This window comes from Sander lucioperca, chromosome 4, assembly GCF_008315115.2.
Source record: "Sander lucioperca isolate FBNREF2018 chromosome 4, SLUC_FBN_1.2, whole genome shotgun sequence".
Taxonomy (NCBI): domain Eukaryota; kingdom Metazoa; phylum Chordata; class Actinopteri; order Perciformes; family Percidae; genus Sander; species Sander lucioperca.
The window spans coordinates 5,837,364-5,863,865 of record NC_050176.1 but is presented as its reverse complement, the minus strand read 5'-3'; the positions used below and the strand labels follow the sequence as shown (position 1 = coordinate 5,863,865).

Below are 26,502 nucleotides of genomic sequence, written 5' to 3'. Positions count from 1 at the left end.
CCAAACGTCTCCATTACTCTGCAATTGAGGTCCGAGGGACGGTGAAAAATGGCCTAGCTGAAGACTTTCTTTCTAGGTTTGGATTGGAGGGGCTTATTAGCCATCTATCTTGTTTTTCTGTCGACTTAGTAGATTGTGTTTTGAAAGAAAAGTTCCTGTTACTGTCATATAACACCTGCCCCCCCCACGCCCCCCCACACACCCCATGCTGAAACACTCCTTTATTTTGTTACAGTGCCCCCCAAATCCCAAAATGGGATCTCGCTGTTGTTGTTTCCAAACCTGACTGTCAACTGTGTTGTGTGACTGTGTTCAGCTGGTTTGTTCCCTCAAATTAATAAAACGATACCTCCTCTCTTGTGTATGGCAGCCATACCCCTTTACCATTTTTAATCGATTTAAGGGATGTAAAAGATAACACCACATTGTCTTTAACAGTCACAACTTAATAATAATAATAATAATAAATTATTATTATATAAAAAAAAATGTAGTAATACAAGTCTATACATTTCTCATTTGAGGGAACAAATTATGTATATTGAGTGCAAAAATAAGTATTTTGAGGAAATTCTTTGTAATTTGAGGACCAAAATAACTTATCAACAATGTAACAAACAAGAGTTTCTTTATATTTGTATGTAATTCTATTTTATTAGTTTGTATCAATTTTATGTTGTCTTATTATTTTCTCTGTTTTTTGTTCTATATGATGTTATGCAATTTTAAAATTATCAAGGTGGAGGCTTCAAATAAGCCCACTGGGGTTTTTTGCCTTTCCCTGCACTGTATTTGTTTGTTATCTTTTTCACTGAAATTGTGCAAATAAACCTAAACCTAACAAACAAGAGTCTACTGTAGGGTGCGGAGCTACATGCTAATGTCAGCATGCTAACATGCTAGCAATGTGACAATGTTTACATGTTTAGCAGGTATATTGTTTAGAGCTAGACCGATAAATGGGCAGCTATATATCGTATCAGTGCATGTCGGCTGTTAGGTAACAAGAAGTTGCAGTACAGAAATGGAAAACTACAGTAGGTTTGAGATATGGTTTGTCTACCAGAGGGTGTAGAATGTCCCTCTCAGTATGGATGTCTTTGTCACTTATCAATTCTTAAAACATTTTAAATTGAAAGGATGTTCACTATCATTATCCTCAAAAATCCAGTACCGATTGAGTACTATAACCATTTGCCGCTAACCATGTTCACATCTTAGTTTAGTGTGTTAGCATGCTACCTTTGGCTAATTGTCATGGAACACAAAGTAGCATGAAACACATTAGTTGAAATGTCATTTGTTTTGCAGGTATTTGGTCATAAACAATTACCTTGCACTGTAGCTGGATTCTCGCTAGAGTTTAAATTCAATGCCCGAGCCCGAACTTGACCCGACCCCATGGGCCAAGTCGGGCCGATATTTCCCGACACTATCCTCACTAACCATTACTTTATTAGCTTAATTGGGTGGGGAGAAAGCTATGCCATAATCAGAAATATTATATAGCCTATATTTTTAGGCCTAAGTAACAAATGTGTACAAAGTTGCACAAGTTAGGCTACAAAGTTACAAAATGCAACATGTGTCATGCACAGCATCTCCTCCACTCGTACGCATCACACCGGGCCTGCTGTGCTGTATGGTGTAGCTTAAGTGCAACATGGAGCTTGAAGATGTAAAGAACAAAATAAAAACAGCTATGAGAAATAACTTTGAGCAAGTTTGGAGGAAAGTCAGAGGTATGGAACCATTTTAAACAAGTTGTGTGCAGTGACAACATACAGTATGTGTTGGCTTTGTCGAGTGCATTAAGTGCGGCACGCTGCTTGCCTATGACAGCAAAAAAAAACGGAAACTTTGACGATGAACAGACACATGAAGCAGGCTTGCCATGGCAGAAAGGATGATGGTCAGCCTTCAATGTCCTCTTTTGTTACTTCTCCAAGCATGAGGGCGAAGCAAGTAGGGATGGGCGTATCGATCCTGTGGTATCGATAGATCGATATACTCACGCTACTCATTTGGCATTGATTTCCTTAAAAAAATATCGATATAAACTAAAAAATAATAATTGGGGGTGTATGCATCACTTTCAGTTGTTTTAGATTACTTACTTAAATTAGTATGTGCCGGGACACCCCTGTACCTGACAGCGTATTGAGCTGGCCCATGTCACGTGACAGGAGACGAGCGAATGAGCGTCAACGTGCGACACAGCCAACAGCGACACAGCCAAGGGCCTGAAAATGTGTATGTTTTTGTTCATATTTAATTTATTTCATTAATATTTATGTTATTTATTTTAATTTTAATTTTATTATGTATTGACCATAATACATTTTGTATAAATGGTCTCTATTTGTCTTGTGATTTGTCTTAAATGTAATAATATTTTTACTGACAAAAATTGCCAATAAGAAATTAACGGTATCGGTATCGGTATCGATGAAAATGCAAGAAAAAGTATCGGTATTGTATCGAATCCTAAAAGTGTGGTATCGCCCATCCCTAGAAGCAAGCCCTCACAGAGAAATGCGTTGAGTATTCCTCTGTGTAAACGCAGTTTACATGCTTCGTCCTTGTTGCATTATTCATTAAGATAATTCTAAACAGATGTCTGTAGTTCAAACAACTCAGAATTGTAGTTGAGAATGTCAGTTATAACGGCCCACGTATTAAAAAATTGTCAGGTTTAAATCGGGCTCGGCCTCATAATTCCAGTTAATGTGTCGGGCAGGGCTGGACTCGGACACAACGTGCACGGGCTCGGGTAGGGTCGGGCTTGATTTTTTGGGCCCGATCTAAGCTTTAATTCTCGCTATATCACGAGATCGCGCAAGAATCACATTTCACACAGAAATCCATCTTCACTTTCACAGGCTTCAATTAATGCATTTGTGTCTGAACTACCAGCTTACTGAACCTAGCTGACGGTGAGGAGCGACTGGCAGCTACGGCCGTGGTTTAGGTGTGTGTGACGGCCGCGACGGTTTTTTCAAAACAAAAATGGCGGACGTTACAGACAGATGGTTCATCCAATCACCTACCAGCGATTTTTTTGAAAGTGCCTGCCCTTTTCCAAACAGTTTCCAATGGCAGCTTCTCAGATGGTTCTGTATAACAAACCATCTGGCACGTCAACTTACATAAACCAAAGTATTGGACTGAATTTGATAGCAATCCATATAATAGCATATGAGTGTGTGCCCCTGAGTCTTCTCTACAAAACCAAAAAAAAGAGGGAAAGTAAAATTTGAACCTTATAAATAGGTAAAAAAGTAAATTATCATAAAACAGCCAGATTGCACCTCCAACCTAATGATGTCATTCTCTGCATATCCACCACACAACTAGCTGTATCTGCTGCCACCACACAGTCCAGAGCTTAAATGATAAACCCCTTGTCACCTGACACCAAAACAAAGGCGACCAATAACACATTACAGCCACCAGTATTGATCCAACACTTTAAAAAAAACAACCCAGAGTGACACTAACGCTAACAATGTCAAACCACAGGCTGAAGCTAACTAGTATTGATACAGTGTTTAGCAAGAAGAGGAGAGAACAACAGAGACGAGACAATTCATCCCTCACTGTGACACAAACGTTCGTGGTGACAAATGACATTTGTGTGCAAACAGAGTGGTGGGGGGGGGTGGGGTAGGCTTGGGGGGGTGAGCAACGGTTGACGGGCTATCTGCTTTAGCATTGACACAACAGCTGGCAAAAATGCAGCCATTAGCCATGGCCAACAGTTCCCAAAGCAGGCTGGGAGAATGGTATGCAGTGTTTTCCCCAGGTTTGTGAAAGACTTAGGTGCACGTATTTGGCGGGAGGTACTCCCTCAAGAAAATGTTTACGTTTTTCAATTAAACAATATGCAATTTCACACCATTTTGGACCATTATTATTACCACATTTGTGTCTAAAATGTTGGAAAAGCTAGATCAGATAACATAAATAACACTCAAAAAGCTTAACGCTCCGAAGACAAAAGACGCACCGGCAGTCCAAGCAATGTTTGACAACACTCCTACTCAAAAAGCAAAATTTCATTTTAGACATTTATTTACTATTTTATTCATATTTTACGCTACTTTTGTGAACCCAAGACTTTTGAAAAACTCATTTCATGCACCAAAACAATTGAGTGTAGGTTTGTTTTCACAAGAGATTTGAGAAATATTTCCGCTTTAAGGCCAAATTATCCCTTCATACATTGCTCTGGAACAATTGTGGGCGTCACTACACAGAAAGCTGAGTTTGATCTGAACATTTTGATAAGAAACACATGGGGATCAGGTTATATGCAAATACCCTTAAAAAGGAGAATTCAAGAAGAAATGTGAAAATGCCCTTAGACCTCAGAGGGTTCAAGACAAAACTTGCTAAAGAAGTCCACTGGGGACCAACTACAACCATTAGATCTGAGAGAAGTAATTTAGTTAGTTAAGTTATTTTACTTTTATTTGAGTCAGGTGGTGCCCACAACAGTTTGGGTGCTGTGCCTAAGCCTGATAACGGTAGGGAAAAGGCTGACATGGTGTGGGTGATCGCTTCAGGGTGAGGTCAAGTCACATCACAGGCGACATCTGTTCCACATCGAGCACTGTCACATCTGGCCTATCCGAACTCTCTCTTCTTCCTGTTCTCTTGCTCTGTGCTTCACTCGCTAATTTTTGTTTTAAACATCACCTCCTTTTTAATGGATACAACACAGAGATACAACACTGTCCCTCCGCAGGGAATAACTGTAACTCTCTTGTCATATTGACATTACTATGCCTCGTGGCTATGAGGCTGGGAAAGAAGGATTATCATTTTTCTGCCTCTCGGAACTGTATCTTCAACATTGATGTAGGTTTTAAGAGTGTGCTGACATTATTGTTGCTGCAATTAAGTGGGATGTCAAATGTGTAAAAGTCAACATAGAGCAGGGTTTTATTTGTATGGAGGCAGGTAATGAAGGGTGTATGTGTCAAATAAATGTGTCTATTGACAGAGGAGTTCCTGGTGGTACAAACAAGATCCTAATTAGCACAGACAGTTTAACAGATACGTGCAAACACAAACTGCCCCTGTCCACTGAACCTACACTTGTAAAAACACACCACACACACACACACACACACAGCCCTCCTCCATGTAAATACGAGTGGCCATTCCAACGTCAGTCTGAAATCTAATCCATTGTGCCACGTAAACAAACCAGTGCCTTGTCAGACAGACTCAACCCCCGTGGCCTCTGCAGCCCAAACAGCACCCTCCTCCGTTCACTCGCAATGTGGCCCTCACATGGAGGAGTAAGAGCTCCATCTGTCCTCCACAGAGCAAAGGGAGAGTACAGAGCGAGTGCCCTCCTATGTTTATAAAAAACACATCTGACATCTATGTCCCTGGCTAAATTGAGGTGAGATGAATCAGTGTTCGGTTCCAGTTGGGAGGCACCAAAAAACAAACTTTCATCTTTTAAAGCTCAATTGATTTTGAAGTTTTAGATAGAATGATTTAATTCATTTTAAGTGCACAAAACTCCCATCGTCACATTGTCTTAAAATGATGGGACCAACTACAACCATTAGATTTGAGAGAAGTTATTTAGTTAGTTATTTTACTTGTATTTGAGTTAGGTGGTGCCCAAAAAAGTTTGGGTGCTGTGCCTAAGCCTTATAACGGTAGGGAAAAGGCTGACATGGTGTGGGTGATCGCTTCAGGGTGAGGTCAAGTCACATCACAGGCGACATCTGTTCCACATCGAGCACTGTCACATCTGACCTGTCCAAACTCTCTCTTCTTCCCGTTCTCTCGCTCTGTGCTTCACTCGCTAATTTTTGTTTTAAACATCACCTCCTTCAGATTTAATGGAGAACAGCCACAGACATACAACACGGTCCCTCGCCTTTATTAGAGGGGATGACATGCAATAAAAATCCCTAAATGGATTTAAGTGGAAAATTGCAGTTGCTTAGTGTGAATCTGACAGCTTCACCGGGACATCCCAACAGTTTTTTCCACTTTGCTACTCTCTTGGAGACTTCATATTTCACAATATTTAGTCAGCAAATACCCAGTTTACATGTGCTGTTCCAAACACCCTCGGTTTCTTCAGAAAAGTGCTCTTGTCTGACGCAGTGGAAGGGATGCATTTATTTTCCCAGCAGTAACAACAACATTTTGTTTGGAATTAGCAAAAGAGCGGAAGGGGAGATGATGAAAGCTGCAATAATCATCATTGACAAACAGACAACAAAATAATTAAAAAAAATACACCACTCAAAGAAACCTAAAGAAACAGTTCAACATTTTGGCACTTTGTGAAGTATATTCACTTCCTTTCTGACAGTTAGATGAGAAGATCTTTATCAACGTCATGTGTGTCCATTGAGCATGAAGCTGGAGGCAGAAGGTGATTAGCGTAGCTTAGCATAAAGACTGAAAGCACGGGGAAACAACTAGCCTGGCTCTGTCTACAGTTTTAAACTATGCCTACACGCTCACTAGTTAACGGCAGTGTTGTAGTCAAGACCACCTAAACCGAGACCAAGTCATCACCAAGACCAGAGTTTATTGAGACCGCGACAAGACCAAGACTTTGAGGGGTTGAGAACGAGTCAAGACCAAGACCAGGCCAGTGCCAGACAGCCAGAGCTTTTCCTGTCTCACACAGTCACTCTCTCAGGACTGCATGTTAAGGGGGACGGGGAGAGGGCTTTAACAGTAACAAATTTCAAATTAGAAATGAGTCAATGAATTAGAACTGGTTGCATTTGAAGCAGGACGTTTTACATCCAATCACAGTAATGATGTTAACACATAAAGCAGATGATACACTGGCAATTTAGTGATATACCTGCAGTTGTGGTCTTGACCGGTCTTGAAATAAAATCTGATTCCGAGACGAGACAGAGACCTTCAAAAAGTGGTCTTGAGACCGCTCTTAAGACCAAGACGGCTCTTAAGTACTACAACACTGGTTAACAGCATGTATTTCATTTGCTCAATCCGTACACAAACAGACATATTACTAATCCACAGCTTGTGGGGTTAGGGGAAGTTAAATATTTTGTGACAAGTCCTCCAAACCATACAATGATATTGGTCGTTTATTCCTACCCTCTTAAAGTGGCCATATTATGAAAAAAAATCACTTTTTCTGGGATTTGGGGTGTTATTTTGTGTCTCTGGTGTTTGGAAAAAAAAAACATCCATGCTGTTTTGAGTGAGATACGGGTTTCTGAATGTATCCTGCCTTCAGTCTCCGGGTGAGCTGCTCAAAATCAGCAGGGCTATCTACGTCATCGGCCGAAACATTTGGTGTACGTGCTAAACGCTTTAGCTAATACCACATCAGCTAGCTGTTTCTCCAACTTCGGTCAGTACAAGGCAGGATTAGCCGGGAGACTTCTTCTAAACGAGGGCACACTTCCAACTTTGCGTGGAATACCTGCAGATGAGGGACATGTAAGTAGTTCTATACAATTTCTTTTGTAGATTAGGGTGATCTCATGTGTGTTGTAGCAGTGTTTTGACATTGAGAACGAGGTGGCTAACCGCTAGCGGCGCTAGCAGCAGCGCTAGCAGCAGCGCTAGCGGTTAGCCACCTCGTTCTCAATGGCAACTTACATGTCCCTCATCTGCTAGTGCCGCTGCTAGCGCTGCTAGCTAGCTAGTAGTAGTAGCTAGCTAGTAGTCCTTACCTAGCTACTGTGCATGTGCGACTCCCAACAGAGATGGGATAGAAGTGTGATGCCTCACTCTGTAGCTAAAACAGAGACCTGAACACAGGGTGAAAAGAGGAGCTGCAGCAATGTGCAGTACAACAAAAATACGGTGTTTTTTGAAAATTAAACCATAAACCTATTCTGGTACAACCTCTAAATACAATCATGAACCTGAAAATGAGCATAATATGGCCACTTTAAAGATTTAGTGCGTAACATTTTGATATTAATGCACGTCTGTTACATTCAGGGGTTGCCAAATGAGTTGCTACAAAGCTAATTAAGACTATCAGCTCCACACAACTCTCTCTGTATTTCTCAGTATGGCTATGTTCAGAAGATTGTGTCGTCCGGTGACTTTCACGCGCAGAAACTCGAGTGAAGTTAATGACCTCTTCTGAAGAGTCCATCATGTTTTTTTACAAGCAACTGTGTGAAGGGGCGTGGGGGCGGTGCTCCGTCACGTAAGGTTTGTATCATGTGGACGCGCCAACAGTTTTGTTGTCATAACTTAGAATTCCTCATGGGGGAGACAGAAACTATGCACTATAGCTTTAAAAAAAAAAGATATTGATTTTGGTTAAAATCACAAGTGGATACTCTGTTTTCTGTAAATAGTGGATGGGGAAAGAGTTGTAATAGTTACTAAACCCTCAACAGGAAGCATTGAGAAGCATCTCAGGCATTTACACTGAGAGCAGCAGCACAAAGAAAACACAAAATAAATACAGCAATGGAACACTATAATCTTTCCTTTAGGATAGCTATCGGGTCTACTTTATCAAACAGTCATCGCCTCTACATTTATATAACAATTCCAATATTCCCCCAAGAGCAAGCATGATAACACCATTTTGAGCTCATTGCAAGAATAAACCATAGGAGAAATGGGGTGCAGAGGGCACGTCATTGAGAGAATGTGACATCCTCCCTTCATTAATGGATGGTGTTCCTTCAGTTTGCACTCATAGAAATATTGCATTTGTTATGTAACTGTCCAAAGGTTTAAAAATAGAAAACCCTTTTGTCACACTGACTGGCTAAGTGTTACTTCAGGTCGTAGCAGAGATCACTGGGTCAGTGGAGTGGCATCCAACTGGGCAACCTTCTATAAATTTAGGTTGGCTGACACAAAAGGGTATGAAACCCAGCTGTTTCAAAGCATAATGCGCTACATGAAGGGGATGTAGAGGGCGGGGGGACAAGCTAGCTTATCTGCAGAAGCAATCAGCTTCCAAGAAATGAAATCACTTGGAGGAATGTGGATGTAATTGAATTGGTAGTGAGTTCCCTCTGGGGCTATGGCAAACCCATTCCTTGATTGAGGGTCACACAGTTCCTCTGCTTTTAGTCCAAAAATAAACTCACAACAATTTCAAGAGTTGTTTACTTGAAGAAAGTCGCATCACTGAAAACGTCTTATTCAATGAGGTAAAAAACCAAGGGGACACAAAATATGAACTACTTTTTAGAATGCTAGCCCTACTCAATACCAAAAGCTATCTCAAGATATTTCTATTCCTAAAAACAGCCTTTAAGCTTCTTAAATATCAAGACATGGTAGTCCTTTAGGGCAACTGTAGCAAGAGAATCATATTCTCCATCAACCACAAGCTATTTCCTGCATTTTCTCTTCAATAATTCATAAGAGGTATGACTGATTTCCTCAGTCTACCTAGCCACAGGGTTCCATAATGCATATATTAGTGACTCACATGTACCAGTACTTTTGTTAAGCAGCTACACTGTAGCTAATACCCTCTAAGAGCCATACGTTTGCTAAAATGGCTAATGAATGGATGAATAGTCTTATAGTTTAGTTCTATATATAGTTAGAGCTTGTTGGCCTGTGCCACTGAATTCATACGTTGGATACAGTGGAACAAGAATAGGAATATGTTCACAGTTGGATGTCTTTACTCTATATTCTACTGAATTGCATGTGTGGCATCCAATGGAAGTATTAGCGCTTTTGTTTACCTCGTTAGTCCCAGGAGATTAGACCCCACAGATCAGGGTAAAACCAAAGCCCCTTACACATAAGCACATACCTTCAAAGTTAAAATTATTCTCTCTTACTGAATTATTAGGAATACTAAACATTTGTCATACAAAAAGCTTCACCAAGAACTTAAGCTAAAGACTCAGAGGCAAACAATCTTTTAAACTGCCAAATTAGAGAATAATGTTTTCTCTTACAGTAACAAAACACATATTAATGACTCTATTTGGACATCCCAAAGAACTAGCAGGCAAGCTTGAAACCCCACCCTGGAGAGGGCTTGACAGCTTTTTGAACCCACCCCAAAACACAGTTGACAGCAAGTTAGCGTCCTGCAGCGGGACAAGTAAACAAACCACACACTGACATCACATGGATAACAGACAAGTCGCAGAGAGAGTTTAAGAGTCATACGCCATGCAGCACAACATCCCCCCTTGGATCTGAAGGAGCGGCTCTATTAAGAGCAACAAGTTGAAAGAGAAATAGGCTTTTGGGAAGGATAGTGAAGGAAAACAGGTGACTTACCCGACTTGCGCTTGGAGCCATAGTCCCTGAAGGAGAAACAACACAACAGAGACATAGTTAGTGACAGCAGACGCCGCTCTGTCAAAAAAAAGCATGCGGTCAGCACATATGGATTGTGACACTCCTAAACGGCAAAAACTGGCAAAAACACATGCATGCAATCGGCTTTAGCACACTAATAAATGCATGTGCTTGAGGGAGAGAGAGGTGGAGAGTGAAGGATGGAGAGAGAGAGGGAGGAATGACTTTGGCCAGCTGCCCGTACTCCCCGCAACAGACACAAATTAGTCATGTGACTCCAAAGCAGCACCACCATCCTCTTCCTATACTTCAATTCCTTCCTCTCTCCCCTCCTCGCCCTGTCAGAGAGGAAGACGACGACCTCTCCCCGCATTTGGAAGGAGGATCAGTTTAAGATGCCTTGCTTAATGGATTCTTATGGGATTATGCCGCAAGGCTAAACTATAGGTGGGTGGGAGGGGGGTGACACAGAGCTGTGTGGGAGGTTTGCTGTGCTGAGCCTGTCTGCATTTGTCAATAGTGACTTTCGGACTCTGGCAGCGTGGCAATTAAGTTAAAAAAGATAGTGAAGGAGGGATCAGGTGAAGACAGACTGTGCTTTTTATAGCAACGCAGACCTGATGATCTGATATTGTCACTCCCCATTCTCCCTCTCCCCTCTTTCTGCTTTTTTCTGCTCAAAAGCAATGTCCTAAGACCAAATCACAACCATAATCTAACCTCAAATGTAGCCACGTCATCTTGCTGCAGTACAGTTGGAAATCAGACACAGGCAGAACAATAAAACATGAGCACGGTGTTAAAGTGAAGAGCTAAATCCCACTAGAAAATCCTCTCCCATACCCTTTGTCGTTTAAAAATAACCACCATATAGGCAGTAATATCAACCCCCAGACAGAAACTGAGGATATGTAGACCAGAAGGTGAAGTGGTTTGTGGATGACTAATAGCAACATGACTCTCATTTCAAGAGGAGTACCAGATTGCAGCGGGTTGGCTGTCGGTAAATCTCAGGATAACAGAGGGATGTGTGTGTGAGGTAAGTAGGTATATAGGATAGGGCAGTGGTTCTCTAAGTGGGGTCTGGGGACCCCGAGGGGTCCTTGAAGGGGTTCCAGGGGGTCCCCAACAAAAAAGAGGAATAATTTATTTTTACTATAATTTCATTCATAAGCAACACAATGACATATTGTATAACTCTTTTGCTCATGGGTTTCATTCACTTTCTGTAATAAAACATCTAAAAGCAAAAATTCTATCAGGTAGGGGACCCTGGGACGAAGTCTTACCAGATGGGGGTCCGTGATCTAATTTGTGTCAGTTTAGGGGTCCTTGATGTGAAAAGGTTTGAGAACCACTGGGATAGGGTATTTGTGTGGATAGAATGTAAAAATAATGGACGGAGCTTTGGGTGCCTTAAATCTGCATTCTATCTCATTTCCAGCAGGGGGCGACTCCACTGGTTGCTAAAAGAAGTTTGTTTCTACAGAAGTCTATGAGAAAATGACCCTACTTTCTCCTTGATTTATTACCTCAGTGAACATTTTCATAATACGTTTATGGCCTCAATTGGTACTTTTAAGGCTTCTTCAATACAGCAAAATGTTGGTTTTGTAAATTATGGTCCCATTTATTTAAAATTGACAATAAACCAGGGGATGCTTTAGGGGCGTGGCTTTACACACAAACCTGTCAATCAGGACAGAGGCTTAGCAATGGTAATCATGGGACTGTGGACATTAAAATAGCTTTTTGGGGGTTGTCAGTGTTTTCGTCTTAAACTTTGACCCTTTCACAGTGTGTTTTCACTTCAAAGTTAAATGGAACATTTTGGTCGCCTAAACATGTCTTGTTCAGCGTTCTGTCAACCAAGCTAGCTAGCTACCGCTAGCTGGTTACTTAAGGGAAGGTTTGCCCATTTTCTGTACTGCCGTCATGCAGATGAATGGCAGGAGTACCCTGAGGTCCGTGTATACCTGCCAGTAAATCTCCACTGGATGACTCGCAGACGGGTTAAAAATCGTCAACTTTCTCTCTTTAGCGTTTACTTCAGCACAACACAAACAACACAGGCAGGCGTCATCCTCCCCAGCTCCACCGTCCATTCAAAAATCGGAAAACGTACGGTTTAAAAAAAGAAGATAACAAAAGATGGTAACGACTATATTGTCAAACTCAAAGCTTCAAAAAGGCATTCCACAAACCAATGGGGGACATCACTGATGTTACGTCCACTCCGTTTACAGTCTGTGGTGTGGATGCAAAGTCAGCGAACGTGTGCCCACCACCAGGCGGTATGTGTAATCGATCATGGATGTTCCCCTAAGATTCAGGATCAACTACCCAGCTGTAAGAGCAACGTTGACTGGGGCAGTTGACCTCTCTGGCCCTTGTGAAACAGCCCATTTCATTAACGAGGGAGCTCTCATCTTGTCAGGTATGATGCAGAGCAAATAGCCCGGAAGATTATACTGCAGTGCCAGGAGAGCAGACACTGTTCGGGGCAGCGTAGCCAGCAGTCAAGGTAATGCCCTCTCACTGCATGATGTTAATAAAACCCTCCTCTTGGCTCTCGCTGCGACCGCATTCAAGCTAATAGAGACACAGGCAAGTACTCTTTCTGTGCACATGAGTACACAAGTGCCTTTACAAGAAGACAGTGTAAGGTCAGACAGACAAGACAGCACACATGCATGAGCAAAAGCCATGTCCCATTTCAGATACAGCTCGGGATTCTTGAGTGTCACTATATGCTGGTCCTAGCTCGCTTTTTCCTCTATCACTTCATCCATTCATTTGATGTATCTGTCTCTTTGTGATTGGCCACAGCAGATGAATAAAGCCTTTATACCGACATCTCCACTGATCACTGTGTGCTAGCAACCAGAATACGCTTCATTGTCACCAAAGTGGGACAGAGAGAGAGCGGGACTTAACCCTTCGCCTCATCCCATCCATCTCAAGCCATGTTAGAAACACGCCCTCTAATACATGGGGATTGGATAATGTTCAAGTCAATGGCCAATGACTTTCAATCAGTGTCTGGATGTGTCTCAGTGGAAAGTATGCTGTGGACAGACTGAGCCTCAGAGTTGGCAAGATATTTGCCAGGATGTTTGGCCTTTTTGCTCGAGGCTTGCCACAGTGGCATTAAAGATGTTGATACCTTCTGTCCCGGCGCAAGGGAATGATTTACATTTCCAATGAATGTTAACTGTTAACTGTTTTTCTGGCTCAATCAAATGCATTGTCAAGAAATTGGTAAGCGGAGGTCTAAAATTAGCTACTACTTTCAATTTCATTCCAAAGTAAGTCTTACTTTCATGTCACAAAACAAATACTTATTTTAGAAATTGGAGGTCTAATTTTGGAACATTCCTCAGCCATTGAAACTTGCCTTAACAGGAAAACTTCTATTTATGTCCTCTATTCCTGGTCATTCATTTCACTTTCCAACATAAAATACTAATGGGCACATGTTCTGGTCCACCCTTGTAGGACTCAACATGGAAGCAGGGAATCAGGTCAATGGCAACAGGCTTTACAGCAACTAGCACACTTAGCAGCTAGTACTACGTGCCGGATGTCAGGCTTTACCTTTCTCCTTCCGCTCTCTGTGTGTTGCCATTCTCAAAATCCCTTCGCTACGGGAAACAACCGTCAAGCTAGCAAGCTACACGCCAAAAATGTTGACGTTTGGATTGTGCAAAAAGGTAGGCATGCTTGGTTCTTTCGGGGAATGGTTGTAAAGGTTTACAAAGAATATGTTTACGGCATTTACTCTCTAACTGGAACGTTTTGGGACCGATTGGTGGGATTGCTGTAGACAAAGTACACACGGCGTACTGGTAAGAGCAAATGAGGTTTAACCATATATCCAGCTAATTTAAATAGCTCATGTTACTTTACTGTGTCAACAGTTAACTTCATTTAATATTGTAGGTGGTGGGGTTTTTTGCGGCGTGCAAATGTTCCACCAAAACAAGTTCCTTCCCGAGACTATTTTGCAGAGTCACCATCTCTGCGTCCAGAGCTTAGTGCCGCCCAAGATGATTTTGATTGGTTTAAAGAAATGCAAACAACCCAGAGCGTTTTTTCCTCCTATCCCAGAATGTATCTGTGGTGTAGCCAGACCTTACTCCACAGAGCTCTGGAGATAGGCCTGACAATGCAACACTTTTTATTAATTTGTCACTGTATTTACTATTTATTTGAGTTTTTCAGCAGTACAGAAATGGCTAGGGCTGGGCACCGAACGTCGATACTTTTATGGCACTGAAAAAAAATACCCGGATCCTATGAGTGTCGAAAAATGATTTATCTTTCGGTGCCAAATTTCGGTTCCAAAAGCGTCTGCTTATCTGTCCTCTCTCCATATTGACACAGAGCGGAGCTCCGACCGACACACACACACACACACACACACACACACACACACGCACACGCACAGGTGCGGACGGAGTAAACTACGTCGGCTCTGCAGTTTTGTTGAAGTCACAGTGAGTCATGGCAATGCCGATAAAGTGGCTTCAAGTGTGGTTACAGTTTTTCAAAACTTACGCAGACAGCGATTGCTGCGATATGATATTAATGGAGAGCCGAAAGCGGTCGCGGTGCTGTTGACGTTACACTTCCTCTGAGACAAGCAGGCACAGCAGTGGTTTCTATGCCCTGATGACTGACTGGCAGGCTGAGGTTGTAAAGCAACTTTATTTCTACAGCACCTTTCAGCAACAAGGCAATTCAATTACATTCCTTTGCACTTAATAGTTCTCCATTAGTTCAATGTTGACAACAGGGCAGTCACCAAGTTTATTGTTAAAGGTTTGTGTCATTGTCAAAAAGTCTTTGTTCTTTACATTCCTTTGCATTTTAGTTACTTCAATATTAGCCTGTACACAATGCCATTTGTTTATTTATTCATTATTTATAATATGTTCATGTTGTGGCAAAAAGGTTTCTCTTTTTTTGTTCATTTTTAAAGTTCGGATTGATACCAATCCTGAGTATCTGACTGGCGCACCCCTATCCAAAAGCACAACCAGTTTTATTAATGTTACTCTGAGTGAGCAGTGTTACCAGAATTTTTATTTATTTATTAATTTTTAATAAATATTTAAAATAAAAGTTTTGTGTTTAATGTATTTTTGTTGATGTTGAAATGGATTTTAAAACATATGTTATCGAAGAAAGTGTCGTTAAGGAACCAGCATCGAAACTGAGGTATCGAAATTGGCACCGGATCGAAAGATTTTGAACGATGCCTGGCAGACCTAGAAATGGCACACATCTGGTATGACTAAAGAAAAAAGCCGTACAAGTGACCCACTGTGTGAAAGAATTTGCCCCTCCATCGGCCAAACTGCAAAGGTAGTTTTTATATGCATGCCGGATGCCTGCTGGGTTAATTGAACAAGGTAACGGTAAATTATCTATGCAGAGTGACAATACAATAGGTGTGAGTGTGGGACCTGGAAATGGCTGGTTGTAACTTATCAAGGAGCATGAAATGTACTTGGCTATAGCAAACTCTCAGGGAGCCTGTTAAGCTATTCATGCTCTGCATGGTTTGAAAGGCAAATACAACCTCAAGCTTTAAAAACAAATCCCAATCAAGAGAAAGGCAGGGGCGTAAGCAGTCTCCAGTCTAACTGTAGATGTCCCCACAAGTCACTCAGCCTTCGAGGGAACGCCTAAACTGAAGCTGTGCTGTATTTGAATATCTGTTCTTGATGAATGATCAGATACAGTCACAGAAGACACAGCTGTTGAAGCCCTTTGCTAATCCTAACACAAAGTGGCTGCTGATTGGATCAATAGCATGTGATTTAACTGTTGTCATGAAAAGCAGGTCAAAGTAAAGGGTTCGCTTGTATCATGTGTGGGTGGTTGTTAGCATTAAAGCATTTACAAAGGGCTTTAGAACAACATGCCTGCATGGCATCCAAGCATTAGCCCTGTAAAACAGCTCGGGAGGCAAACACTAGTCAACACACAGCCACATGAGCAATGCTAGCAACTAGCAGAGAATTGCAGTATCAGCTAATGAGCAACAACATTAGGCTAGTTTTGAGCAAGAAGAGACAGGTTTACTTCTGTAAAAAAAGTCAAAACAAAGATGTATAGCTTGTTAGCTAAGCAACACACATTTAACACTACATCAGGACATGCCAGTGGAAGTGCAGCTAGCTATTTTGGCTTTATTTTTAGAGGTAGGGTTTTGCAGGCATCTGCAAAGCATTAGGGCACAAAGGAGGGGCAGGGGAGGGCAAAACATAGAGAGAGGGTGGGCGGATGAGGAGGGAGAGCAGAAACACAGGGTCCAGACTCTATCCAGTGACCCGAGTCCCTGAGCCTGAAATCAAACTCTTCCCTCGAGGGCTGAGCAACCAGCTCCGGCTGCCAGCTCTTTTCCTATGTCTCCTCAAGGTATTGAGAGGAGGAAGCGAGGGGTGAAAGGCGACGTGAAGAATACATACTGCAGTGGTGGAGAAAAGGGTGTTTTATGTGGCTAGGTGGAATCTCAAGGCCGTTTTTTTTCTGCAGCCAGTAGAGAAGTAGAAGAGGCGTTACCTAGATTTTTATGAAGAACGTGCAGAATTTCACTAGGGCTGCACGATATGAGAAAAATATGCGATATGCAATAACGTTGAATATCGCGATAGGGATATTACTTGCAATAAATAAACAGATATTAAAGTGTACTAAGTTCTGCCTTTCTGCTGCTTTCAGTATTCTGCTAAAATACAAACTGTTTGTTGAATAAAATAAAAATGACAAAAAAATAATTTCCAACATTATTTTATTAAACATTGAATAGAACATAAAAGGCCCCAATGAAAAAGAATGACAGCTACATTTCAAAGTGCAGTTTTCTACTGGTATTTTCTTTCGCGATGTGTTGCAGCCTATCGCGGTGTGTTTATTGTGCAAGTTGATATTACGATGATTATAAAATAGGATATATTGTGCAGCTAAATTTCACAGTCTTGCTGCTAAGAAATGCACACATCAATCCAATCCAAATCAATCATCAGATTAACTACTATGTGCCCCAGAATCCGCAGTGAGGCGACAAACATTCATACACCTGTTTTCCTTTGTATTTGTTGTGACAGATTATAACATGCACAGATGTTGATGTTGACTATGCACAAACATCTGCAATTAAAATGGCATCTACAGTATGTTAGTGTGTGTGTATAAATCTTCAGTAAATGAAGGTATGTATATCGTGAACAAAAACATCAACAGATGGGCCAGTTGCAAACATTCAACACACACACACAAGTCACACTTTTCATCACATACTGACATTTGGTCACAGTGTATACACTGGCTACGGCTCCATGAAGCAGGAGCTACCCATGCACGTCTTATCAGTTCCAGAGCTCGGAGCTCTCGACATTGATAGTCAAGCCAAAACAGATGTGAGTGAGTATGGTGAGGCAGGACATGTGGTGGAAGGGTCAGGCAGGACTACAGACGTGTTAGTCACGGTATTTTCAACTGTTTGCTCATGAATGAGCATGTATACAGCAAACTTAGGAATCTGTGTTTTTCAGGCAGTTCTTCTGCCTTTGGAAAGCACTTTGTGCTTAATGCTTGAAAAGTGCTATATAAATAAAATGATTATAAATACAATTATTATTATTTAGTTTTTTATACCGTCGAACTTCCTTGACTGGTATCTACAGCACATTGGCGTGCTGCTCAACTAGTATTATGTTGGCTTTTGTAAGTAGGATTGGCCATCGAGAACTGGTTCCAACTTAGAATGGTTTCAAAAATTATGATTCCAATGGAATCGTTGTTTTTTTATTGGAATCTTTTGGAAAATTTAGTTTCGAATCCGATCATCAGTTCCAAATGTTAACGCGCACGTTTTGGTTTCCGAGCTTGTTGTGTTGCAGCCATGGAGCACAGTAAGCGGCTCTCTAAAGTCTGGCTTTCTTTTACGTTGAAAAAGCCCGGTAAAACTGTAAATTACTATTGAATCAAATAAAAATGTTCCTATTATCTGTAAAATAAGCATGTGACCCCACAGTGTCAGCATGTTTCAACTCCACTCCTCAAAGAATCGGAATCGAAAGGAAGAATCGGAATTGGAATTAGAACTGTTTAAATCAAAACGATGCCCAACCCTGCTTTTAAAGGGCTTTTCACACGGGGAGCGACACTTCTCCTGCGTAGTAGAAAGGTAAAAGGTAAAAAGCTCCGAGATTAAACGCCAGGCGATCAATGTGTGGTAACCATGGAGATTCTGTGCACTACTGTATCCATGCCGTACAACTGAATGAGATTAGCTGACTGTGGTATCATATATCCCTAATCACAGGCTGATTTATAACAAATAGTGGCAATCCTAGTCTTTCCTAACAACAGACTGTTATTGTTAATAGCTAAAGTTAGCTAAATTAGCATAGTCATAATTACGTCGTAATTAACACGTCTTCTTAAAAAATGTGATGGAATATGCGGGATATTTATGCAATTTTATGCAATGAAATTGCGGGAATTTGCAAAAATTGCGGGAACTTGCAAAAACTGCGGTTTCATCATGGCTTCATCGCGGGGTTTGCAGCTTTTCGATGATGTTCACGTCACGTAATTACGTCACTTCATAACGTTCCCATGGCAACAGGGGAAAATGGCTGCTCTTGTGTGAAGTAAACGCAACATTTTTCAACTTTCTGCTAAGACATATGTGACTTTTTTGCAACGGAAATGCGGGGATTATGAAATCGTGCAAGCCCCGCATATTTTGCGCGGAAATCGGCAATTTGTGCGGCGAAAGTGCGGCGTATTTGAAAAAATGCGGCCCCCCGCATAAATATGCGGACTTTGGCTGATTATGCATTGAATTATGCGATCGCATAATCGTGTTTTTCTGGAGGGACTGACTTAATAGACAATCGCTTCCCATGTGAAAAGGCCTTAAGGGTGATGAAATGAGGTTTTTAGCTGTGTCTAGCCGCTTAAAGAAAGTCTCTAGCTCTGATTCAATACTAGCTACCATAGCTCAGTTTCTATCCTGAGATAGAGAAATAATGCTTGAACTTACCATTTGTTTTTACCCATACTGACTCAACCCTGCTTGCATTCTAAAATTGCTTCAATTTACTTAAAAAGTCAATTTTGCATAGAATTGTGTTGCGAAAAGAAACCATATTGAAAAAAAGAATCCTGAATATTTAACAGCACAACATTATGATAAAAATAAAAAAACTATCTTATATAAACTTTTTAGTATTTTAAAAAGAAAAATAATTGTAAAACTGGTCCGTGAAGGCAATGGATTTACTCATTAAGCATATGAGTGGGTTGGCAGATAAAGGGCTAATCAATGTGTTTACAAGTATTAGCATAATGGCTGCAAGTTAATGACTCTCAATGGCTCCCTGCTAAGCTAGCCTGCAAAACCAGTAAATAAACACTTCCCGAGATTAAAGTCTTGGCCTCTCTCTCTCTCTTTCTGCCGCTGTCTCTCTCCACCGCCTCCTACTTGAACTCCACACCCCAGTTCATCCCTCAGCGTCGCCAAATCCGGACCTCAGGCCCAACCCTCCCACCTCCTCTAAGCCCCTCAAGAGCCCCAAATTACCCTCAGCCATCCCCTGTATTTTAGCCCTCACGGCCATGACAAGAGTAAAGCTCACTGTGGGCATTAGCACTCCAGATGGGGGGGTTAAAGGAATCAATTGACCTCAACGCTCTCCTGTACACACAGTGGAGACGCACGGAGACACATGCAGGTTGCTGCTATACAAAAGAATTGCTGAGGATGTTTTAGGCAAATAAGTACACGTAAGGTTCCTTCCTATGTGAGGAGCGCCAAGGCCCTGATATACTCGGCAGGAAAGTGCACAGTTTAATTACTACACTGGGTGTCTTCATAGGCAGACCTGTTCACACATGTGCAGTGGCTGTGTACTATCCATGCGGTCATACATATTGGTCTGTGTGGACCAGTGGTGGAAGAAGTATTCAGAACCTTTACGGGCGCCTGGGTAGCTCACCTGGGAGAGCAGGCACCCATATATGGAGGTGTACTCCTTGACGCAGCAGCCGCGGGTTCGAGTCTGACCTGCGGCTCTTTGCTGCATGTCATTCCCCCTCTCTCTCCTCCTTCATGTATTCAGCTGTCCTATACAAATAAAGGCCTAAAATGCCAAAAAAAAAAATCTTAAAAAATAAAAAAAATAAGATCCTTTAAGTAAAAGTACTAATACTACATTGTAAAAATACTCCTGCATTGAATATGTTACTTAAGTAAAAGTATGTAAGTATCATCAGGAAAATGTACTTAAAGTATTAAAGGTAAAAGATCTAAATGCAGAAAAATCCTCACATTTTAGAACCTGGAAACGAAATGGCTTGAATGTAACGGACGTTCATTAATATCAAAAAGTTACGCACTAAAGCTCTAATTTGTAAAGTAACTAGTAACTAAAGATGTCAGATTAATGTAGTGGAGTAAAAAGTACAATATTTCTTTCTGAAATGTAGCGGAGTAGTAGAGAAGTAGAAGGTGGCATGTAAATGTACTTAGTTACATTCCACCACTGGTGTGGTCAATCTGCACAGACCCTCACACACATGGGCAGGTGACGACACATACGTCTCATGGACCCTTGGGGCTAAGTGGATGCTTTAGTATAATTTGAGCTTCAATTACTACATTCAATCCATTTATCCTACCTCTCTCCACTACATCCATATCCTGACCTTATCCTAACCAAATGATTGTGTTTACTGTATTTATATTCTTATTTAAAGACCAAATTAGCATGGTGTGCAGTAAAAACAACATATACAATGTAATGCAACAGTGCCATACAGCAACAATGAAATGTAACTTGAACAAACGTAAGATATTCTTCAAGAAGACACCTGGTTTACATATTACTTTTACATTACAATATTAATCTAAACAAAGATGGACGCTTCGATGGACAGTACTTCGGCAAGTCCTTTTTGCTTTTTTTTTTTTTTTTTTTTTTTACTTTGCTTACATTCCTAAATACAAACAGAATCTGGCATCCATCCCTCAGACCATTGACATCACAAGAGCCGAGTTTCCATCAAATACGGTATAGTACCATTAGAACTAGGGATGTCCAGATCCGATCACGTGATCGGAAATCGGGCCCGATCACGTGGTTTCAGACTCGATCGGAATCGGACGTTACCTCCCGATCAGGACTCGGATATATATGTATATATATTCTCATTATTTTTTAACACATCTATAGTTATGCGGTGGCACAGAGTTAGACCCTTTTGACTCCACACAGAAACAGCAACGCGTGCGGCATGACATCACTTTGTTGCAGAGACGCTATTGGTTAAATGCCGGCAAAGTAGAACACGGAAGCAGCTTGAAGCGAAAAGCGCGAGTATGTCTGCGGTCTGGAGGTATTATAAAGTTGATGACAACAACATTGCCATAGCAAACTGTGAGATATGTAACAGAAGTGCTCTGTTTGTTAACAGAGTTGTTGAATGTTAAAATAAGGTGAATTAAATAAAAAATAAGGAACATCCTGGATCTGTTTTTTCGCTCTTCTTTATTCTTTTTTTATATATTATAGAAGTATCGGATCGGGACTCGGTATCGGTAGATACTCAAAATCAAATGACTTGGACTCGGACTCAAGGGCAAAAAAACCTGATCGGGACATCCCTAATTAGAACCGTAGGTAACCCGTACGGACATGTACCTAAACACTAGATCTGTTTTCATTTCCACCGCAGACGGTAAGCTTAAATGTAGGCGGGGTTGTTACCGGATGGTAAGAGCCGTGGACAGCCATGCGCTGAGTAGTCTAGCTTTGCCAGACCATCCACGCGCTGCGGAGCGGAGAAAGGTCTGGCTAGTCCACACAGCATTCCAGGATGGGAGAAAAATGTGCTCTGGTTTATTAGCATTTCTTTAAACCAATCACAATTCGCACGGAGCGGCTGTAAAATAGTTGTGCGAGAGAAAACTCAGATTGGACAGATAGTCTAGCTAGCTGTCTGGATTTACCCTGCAGAGATCTGAGGAGCAGTTAACCATAGTCCTCAGAAATCCACCGAAGTTTAGAATTCCAACACAAAGAAAGTGGAAGGAAATGGACATCGGCGAAAATACATGCATCCAGCGGAATTTCCTGCTCTCACTGTATTTCCTCTTCACCCATAATGCAGAGAAACGTCTGCACCAATCGCGGACTGCAGTGTTTCTAGCACCACCCTTAAGTATTGTATTAGGGTGCTAGGTACCTCAACAGAGGGGTAACGGAAAAACAAGATGGAATGGAGCGGTTCTATTGGTACCATCTACAACTTTTGTCAATGGAAACGCAAAAATAACCGTTCTAATGTGTAACGAACTGAACTGAACCAGACTGCTTGGTGGAAACGAGGCTAAGGTGATAACTGTAAAGTTACATATAGGGTTTATGTCATTTCTCTTTTCATTGAATAAATTAAGGTTAAAGTGGGATTATGTAACTTTTGCTGAACAGTGGCTGAACGTGAATTACTGTATAGCAAATTGGACTAAATAATAAGTTTGCTAACAATAGCTAACATAAGCTTCTAGTCATACCAGACTGAGTGAGGCTGTAGCAGCCTAACCCCTGGGTGTAGCTAACAGAGTAATGGCCAAATTGCACCCGGCGCGTCCGTACTGCAAAAACACAAGATATTAATGTTATACGACACCATAGATCCTTTTTTATAAGGACAACACCAGAAAAGAGAAGGCATGGAAATTAATTGCATGGGTGCTTATAGTGGAAGGTATATACTAGCTTCATAAACATGTGATTGTTCTGTAGAGAGCATTTCAGTGACAGTCGGGGCAGCAAGACGCTCCGCTTCTGAGGCGCTCCCGGTGTAGTATGGCGCGTGGCGGAGGACGGAACAAAACCACGGCGCAGCCGGAACGCGTCACTGGTGGAATTTCGGGATGAGTGCGCGTTTTAGTGGTTATAAATTCAACTTTAAATTTGTAAGAGGAAAAAATATATTTCTTCTTTCAAAACAACTTACATAGTAACCTTTTAAATAAAATGTTCCTGTCAATATCAGTGACAGAGCTGGACACACTTATGCCCCAATACTCCTCCCTCACTCAGGAACACAAACCCGTTATCACCAACTTATTCCTAATTAGACCCAAAAACACCAAATCTGTCTTCATCCTGTCACCAGGGACAACCCTGCTACTTAGGCAATCCCTTGTCAAGAGCCCAAAACCTGACCAATCACATGAGTTCATGACTTATCCCAGTAATAATCTGATAATCTTGCAGCATCTCTCTCTTGGAGGCTCAAGCCAAGGTCGATCCCTATTGTTATTCATGAGGAGGGTCGTGAGGAGGCATGATGAATGATGATAACACCAGCCGTGTCTCACACTACGGTAGCCTATGGGGGCAGTGGCCGATATTTTCATCATGGCTGAACTGCGGTATGCGCATATTAATTGAGGAATTTGTCACCGTTATTGTCTGCAGAGGACAGAAAATGCCATTTAGGCTGATAGTTATATGATTGCTATACCACGGCCCAGACAGATTAAACAAATCACAGCCCATGTCCCATGCAAAATTGACTCGATAAAAATGCAAGATGCTGGGGAACAAAACATTAAGTGAGAGAAGAAAAAAAAATCATGTCTCACAAAAGAAAGGAAAAAAGGGGAGTCTAGCTTTGGAGAGAAATTCCATCCAGTGGAAATAGATCTCACACAGGAAGAGTGGGGGAGGGGCAAAATGAACACAAATACAGAAAGAACAACAGAAAAAGACCCAGAGAAATGTTTGAGAAGTTGCTCAGACAGTGGATACATGTATAGAGGAAAGGAAGGGAAACACTGGGGAGGTTTGTGAGTGGACAACGGATAAGACCAGTGGCTGAACTGGACACAGCAGCTGAAGGCGCACATAAACTCCATTTGCAGCTGTTTGCATTGTGATGCACGCCACCATGTGGAGAGTTACCCAAGAGTGGAATAAGAGATGCTGTAGCTTGATCGAAGGCTGTGTTTCTTACTTTATTGTCCGTAGTTTGATGCAAATGCATTGCATAGACCTGTAACAATAATTACATAATTGTCTTATCGCAATTTTTTTTTTACCCCGTTCGCCAATTCTTTGTTTAACCGCAATTAATTGCTAACATTAGCTAAGGTCCTAAGGGGAATGACTGTTGATGGTAATTGTCACTTTTATGATCATTTAATATAGGCTGTGTACTTGTGTTATTACATTATCTTGGTCACATGACAGTAATATAACCAAAAGATGTATCCTGGGATTCATTTTAAACTTTAATTTGTTTGCAAAGCAATATATAAATAAATATTTTAAAATTTGACTGAAAGAGGCAATTATATTGTGATTCGCAATTATTTGAGACAATTAATTGTACAGTAAAATTTGGAATTGTTACAGCTCTAGCATTGCAATACATAGAGCAGTGCTCCCCAACATGTTATGCTTGTGATCCTTTAAAAGGACAGATTCACATTTTATGTACAGAAAAATACTTGGCACATCTACAACGTGAGACAGGTGCGTCAGAGGGGGACAAGCAGGTCAAAAGTTGCGAAGAAAACTCCTGCACACTGTCTAACTTGCAAAAAAATTAAGAATAGTAGGCAATGTTTCAGTAATAGACCATCTTCAGTCTTCTGTCTTTAAACAAGCTGAGGCGATACCAAAAAGTGACGTGAAAACCTGCAGACTGATTGGTCGGAGAGAATTGTCACTTATCACTGTGTCATCATTGCTACAGACAGACGGGGGTGTCCTGAACAAACCCACCGTTTTTAAATAGTTATGCCAGCTGTGTTTTTTTTGCTGCCTCCAACTTCTTTGGAAACAAAATGTGTCTTCTGGCTGTGGCAACAGCCACATACCGAGAATCAAAAACAACACATCTTCAACGTTCTGTGTTCTGCAGTTTCCTGCGGCACATGAGGCGGTACTAAATCTGCAATGGAAAAAGGAGGATGGGGCACTCAGAGTCAAGTCGAAGCGAGCCGAGCCGAGCCGAGCCGAGTAGAGCTGGTACTAGCAGTGGGTGCCATTCAGGGGAGTAGCACAAAATTCTGGGCCCTGTAGAAAGGCATTTTCTATGGGCCCCTCTCCGCATCCACAGCTATTCATTCTAGCATCGTTTTGGGTACTCAGTCCCCTTTTTTCCCCCCAGTCATCTCACGGCTCCTTGTGGGGGCCTACAGGTTGGGAACCACTGACCTAGAGGGTATGGCACCAAAAAGAACCTGCTCTGTAGAGGAGTTACACTGGGAAGTTCCCATTAGTATGAAAGCACCTGAAATGTCTACAACTGTGCAAAGTACACTGTGTGCACACAATGTACTTGCTTTGATTAAAAAAAATGATAACATCTGTCCTCTGTAGTTTTTCTTCTGCAGGATATATTTAAAAGCAAACCAAAAGACCAGAGATCCAGCTGAAGGTCCATACAAAATGCATTAAACATCAAGGGCGCTCGGCTCCAACAGAAGCAACTGATTGCACGAGAGTGACATCAGATTGGAGTCTGGCTTCCCACTGAGCTGCAGTACTTTGCTCCTCAGACAGGAGTCAGTATCCCTCAAACGCAGGCAGAGGGGGAGAGGAAACAGTGGCTGATGGTGGGATGTGCTCAAGGTCTGTGTGCTTTCTGAGCTTTGATTTATGGGATTGATTCCTGTGCTACACTGCGGGGCATGTGGCTCCTTTTTTCTAATCAGATCATTGTCAGAAAATTCAATCTTACAGGGGAGGAGGAGAGGTGCTGGCTATTGTCGAGCATGACTCATTTGATGAGATTTTATGGAGACAGTATAAGAAATAGGATGTCACAGTTTGATCCTGTCAAAAAAAAAAGAAAAAAAAAAAGGCAAGGCATAAAAACAGCCTTGCACTCCGCTGTTTCCGACCTCCTCATCTCCGTAGGGATCCCCAATCCGCTTCATCTCCTTTCTCCTTTTCCAGGAAGTGATGAAGTGGACACATTTCATCACCCTGGTAGCTACAGCTGTCCTGGCCCCGCTCTATTCATCACACTCATGTACAGTCCGGCCCTCCCAAAGCTATTACTGTAGCAAGCCGAACCCCACCTTGACAACACCCTGTGAGTAAGTGTGCGAGAAAGAGAGCACAAGTGAGTCAGACGCCGCATCGGGTGGGTGGGTGAATGAGTGCATCCATGTAAGATGAA

The 26,502-nt window shown here is 41.7% G+C and overlaps 1 protein-coding gene across 3 annotated transcripts in view; it reads right to left on the bottom strand.

Moving 5' to 3' along the window:
• sh3pxd2aa (SH3 and PX domains 2Aa) overlaps window positions 1–26,502 on the bottom strand; it is a 139,340-nt gene that overhangs the window by 55,607 nt on the left and 57,231 nt on the right. For all 3 annotated transcript variants that reach the window (XM_031284629.2, XM_031284630.2, XM_031284631.2), the window contains exon 6: window positions 10,258–10,283. In XM_031284629.2, the coding sequence (XP_031140489.1) occupies window positions 10,258–10,283 (26 nt within the window). The remainder of the gene's footprint in view (window positions 1–10,257; window positions 10,284–26,502) is intronic.